Source organism: Lactuca virosa, chromosome 6, assembly GCF_052849685.1.
Source record: "Lactuca virosa cultivar CGN04683 chromosome 6, Lactuca_virosa_CGN04683_v6, whole genome shotgun sequence".
Lineage (NCBI taxonomy): Eukaryota > Viridiplantae > Streptophyta > Magnoliopsida > Asterales > Asteraceae > Lactuca > Lactuca virosa.
The window spans coordinates 102,523,422-102,528,201 of record NC_136431.1 but is presented as its reverse complement, the minus strand read 5'-3'; the positions used below and the strand labels follow the sequence as shown (position 1 = coordinate 102,528,201).

The 4,780-nt window shown below is 34.8% G+C and overlaps 1 protein-coding gene across 1 annotated transcript; it reads right to left on the bottom strand.

Moving 5' to 3' along the window:
- On the bottom strand, nucleotides 1-1,771 carry LOC145121789 (receptor-like protein EIX2). Its single transcript, XM_079057491.1, has 2 exons — nucleotides 1,480-1,771; nucleotides 1-1,241 (listed from the first exon to the last, which is right to left on the bottom strand). Exons 1-2 carry the CDS (start codon nucleotides 1,769-1,771, stop codon nucleotides 1-3), a joined length of 1,533 nt encoding a protein of 510 aa, XP_078913617.1.
- Nucleotides 1,772-4,780: the final 3,009 nt, after the last annotated feature.

Here is a 4,780-nt window from a genome sequence, read left to right as displayed (position 1 = left end):
CTATTTATTTCTCTCTGCTGGGATAACTAACTTCTTAGCCACTTTCCTCTTTTGCCCTCCTCCCCTTTCTAGAATATACCAATAGTGGTTTTTGTGTGTCCTCTCTTGTGGTCCCCTTATACGTATTTGTATCATTCCTCCACTAAATTTGTTTTTGGAAAGGTTTAACAATGCCACAGCTGAGGAGATATTCTGTATCGTACCATAAAATTTGTTGGAACTCAAATCAATCACTGAGTTGTTGGCAAAATTTGATGATAAATCTGCTGCTTCCCCTAAGATGTTGTTGGAAGAGAGATTCAAATATCTTAATTTAGAAGGCCATGCATCCCAAAACTCCAGAGGAATTGTGTCTGAAATGCTAGCATTGGAAATATGAAGACGGGTAAGGTTTTTCAGTGTTTGAGTCCATTTGGGGAAACGAGGCCCTAGATTGCAAGAGCTCATATCTATAAACTCTACATAAGAAAGGTTTGACAAGTGACTTGTGGAAGGAACTCCTTGGAGTGGGTTTTCTGAAAGAAATATAGTAACAGCCTTTGACTTTCCAATATTTTCAGAGATGGAACCTCTAAGAAAATTTGAAGAAACGTCAATAACTTTAATCCTGGGTAATTCCCACAATTTCTCACTTATAGTGCCATTTAATTGATTATTCGATATGTACAAATATTTTAGTGATGAAAACTTTTCGATATCATCAGACAATGACCCTGTAAACTGGTTATAAGATGCACCCAACCATTGCAATGTGAGGGATGTGCATCCAGATAAGTTGTTAAGAAAATCAGGAAATTTGACAGCAGCCGAGTTGTTGACAAAGTCTAACCATTCTAAACTACATAGGTTAGAAAAGTATTTGGGTATCCCATCTAACATGTTATGTGAGAGATAAAGAACACGAAGCTTATTGCTGGTTAGTGGGAACAACCAACTGTACATGGATGAGGTGAGATTGTTGTTTGCAAGTGAAAGGGTATGAATAGATGAAGAAGAGTTGAGAAATGAAGAAGAATATGGATACATGACCTGTGAGAGCTTACATCCATCTAAACTTAAATATGATAGTTTTCTCAGACTCAACATTACATCTACCCAATGATTTTGTTTGGCTAGGGAAATCCCATCCATTCTAAGCTCCTCCAAGTGAGAAAGATGAGACAACCAATTTAGGTTTTCAACTTCACATCTTCCAACAGATTCAAGAAAAAGCTCTTTCAGGTAGGTGAGATTTCCAAACTCTGGAGGAATGATTCCATAAAGAGAGTTATAGGAAAGATCAAGGTACATCAATTTGGTCAAGGAACCAAAGGACCTGGGGATGGTTCATGGTTCCATTAAGATTATTGTGATGGAGGGTGAGGGACCTTAATCGAGTCATGGAACCAATAAAGGTGGGAATGGTTCCATGAAAAGAATTGTAGGAAAGATCAAGAATAATCAAATTGCTTAAATTAAGCAACGCATGACTAATCTCACCTCCAAGATTACAGTGGCTGATATCAAGCTCTGCAACATGACCTGTTTGGTTATTGCACGTTACTCCAAACCATCTACAACAGTCTTCTTCTTCAGCTGTCCATGTCATGAGACGACCATCAGGGTCTTGAAGGAGAGATTTGAAATAAAGGAAAGCATGTCTCTCCTGATCCAAACACTTGTTCACAACACCATTATCATCTCCTACTCCTCCCACTGCTACCAACTGGTTGGCAGTTGTCTCAAGAAATAGCAAGATAGGTGAGAAATTTATGAAAACACAAGGATACATGATGTAGATGCAAATACTGAAATTTTGTTATTTGTATTGATGCATATATGAACTGCGCCTGTGATGGCTTATATAGTCTCTACTCTTGACAGTGAAGATCAAGGATTCTAGTGGATGGCCTCAAATTGGTGGTATATTATTTGTGTGGGGCATACAATAATTCATTTCAATGAAACCTGAACCAAATTAGACTTTCAACCACTTACAAGTCTTGACAATTTGTATGAGACAAATTAAAGATGAAAAATTGGAATACATTACCCTATATTAGACGTTAAAGGCTTACAAGTTGTGACAATTTGTCAATTTGTATAAGACAAATTAAAGTTAAAGAATTTGAATAAACTGCCCCAAATTACACGTTCAAAGACTTACTAGTCTTGACAATTTGTATAAGACAAATGAAAGATAAAAAATTGGAATAAATTTCTCAAAAGTTAGACTTCAAAGACTTAAAAGTCTTGACAATTTGTATAAGACAAATCAAAGTTAAAGAATTTGAATAAATTGCCCCATATTAGACGTCCAAAGACTTACAAGTCTTGACAATTTGTATAAGACAAATTAAAGATGAAAAATTTGAATAAATTTCCCAAAATTAGACTTCAAAGACTTAAATGTCTTGACAATTTGTGTAAGACAAATCAAAGGTGATGAATTGGAATAAATTGCCACAAATTAGACATTCAAACACTTACAAGTCTTGGATATTATATTTATTATATATTTTTTCCTATCTTGTGATATCATTTGGTCCTCAAGTCATGTGATATAAACCACCTAAAAAAAACAAACTAATTACTTGAAATTATGGTCTATTTGCTGGGGGAATACAATACTTAATTTCTATGAAATTTGAACCGAACAATAAGACAAATTAAAGATTATGGATCAAAATAGAATGCCCCAAATTAGATCTTCAAAGGCTTGCAAGTCTTAGGAATTCGTATTTGTTATACATATCTTTTGATATTCATTTGTCCTCAAAATTATGTGATATAATTCCAAATAATAAACTGGACTCAAATACACCAAGCATCCATGAAAATGGATATGGTATTATTTGGGTCTAGGATTGTGATGACTAAAAAATGAACTTTTCTATTAATTACAATATTGTGACTTGTTTGAAGAATCCAAGTTGGTACATTTTAATTTAGTCCATGGTCATTTACATTGTTGTTAAGAGTAAATATTTTTATTTACAGTGCTACACTAGTAACGAGTCTAAAACATTACAAATAGGATAACAACCTTACAAACGTATATATAATAGTTTTTTGAAAGGCTGGAATTCTGTTAGTTTATGATCTATACTTTTTTTTTAGTAAGTATTGAATAAAAAATTGTTGTATGGATAAGTGATGCCAATATCCAAAAAGTGGTAAATGAGAAAAGTATGTTTCTTTTGAAAATAACCAGTATGAATGAGAGTAATGACCATTTACCGTTATATATAAAAGTGGTGTGGAATAAAAATTAGACTCCATCTGAGAACTGTTATAAACTGAAATTACAAATCACTATTATGCAACTTGAATAAGACCTTTCTTATAGATGTTTTAGCTTATTTGTGTCATCTTCCATAAATTCACTCGGCTCGAGATAACAAAATCAGAATGTTGATGAGTTGCAGCATTTGCAAGCATTAAATTAACCCCAATTTAACAGCAAATTAGGCATTTCATATTCTCCGACCATTTTGATATTTATTAGAATAGTTACAGAAACATATTATGATGTCAATTAAAATTTTTAAACAGAACAGAAACCGAAACCCACATATTATGATTAAAATTAAAATTTTTAGCCGTACTCTGGACCCGCGAGCTGTGAAACTGAATACAAGTATTTGTGGAGGAAGAATTCTACCGTATTTTTCATATATCCAATAATTAACAGGGGAATACATTTATACAAGAAACAAAGAATAACAAACTATCCTAGTTTACAGCCTTAATGAAAAGATATCAATTACTTATCTTATATAACAACCATTTCCCATGTTTGACCTTATCTACACCAGGTCTTGCTCTCGTCAACACTCCCCCTCAAGGTGGAGAATGTATATCCTTCATTCCCAGCTTGCTAAGAGAGCACTTAAACACTCTTCCGCAAACTGCCTTTGTTAACATATCTGCAAGTTGTTCATTACATGCCACATGTGGAAGTTCAACCGTTCTCTTTTCAAGATGATCTTTAATGAAATGCCTGCCCAGTTCCACTGGATTGTTAGAAATTCATAGAGCAGCTTCATTGTCACAATACAACTTCATAGGAAACTTTTGTTCAATTCCCAAATCACGTAGGACTCGTTTTATCCATAGTAACTCACATATGCCATGTACTAAGCCCCTAAGCTCTGCCTCTGCACTTGATCTTGCCACCACCTTCTGTTTCTTACTCCTCTATGTGACAAGATTCCCATAAATGAACGTAAAGTATCCAGACGTAGACTTCCCATCATTACGATCACCACCCCATTCTGCATCCGTATATCCACATACCCCATGACCTTTGTTTTTTCCAAAGAACAATCCTTTCCTAGGTGAAGACTTGAGATACTTCAAAATTCGATATACCGCGTTCATGTGATCTTCGTGTGGTGCTTGCATGAACCTACTAACTACACTCACAGCATACACAATATCCGGTCTCGTGTGAGATAAGTAGATTAGATTCCCAACCAGTCTTTGATATCTTTCTTTATTTGTAGGAACCTGATATGAGGAATTCGACAGTTTATGATTTACTTCAATTGGTGTTTCTACTTGTCGACAATCAATCATTCCTGTTTCTGTGAGTAGGTCAAGTATATACTTCCTTTGGCACATTGTGATTCCAGTTTTTGACCTTCCTACCTCTATCCCCAAAAAATACTTCAGTTGCCCCAGATCCTTGAGTTCAAATTCTTTTTCAAGTAAGGTTTGAAGTTCTTTCATCTCATCAGGGTCATTTCCGGTAACTACCATATCATCCACATACACAATTAAGGTAGTGATCTTTCCA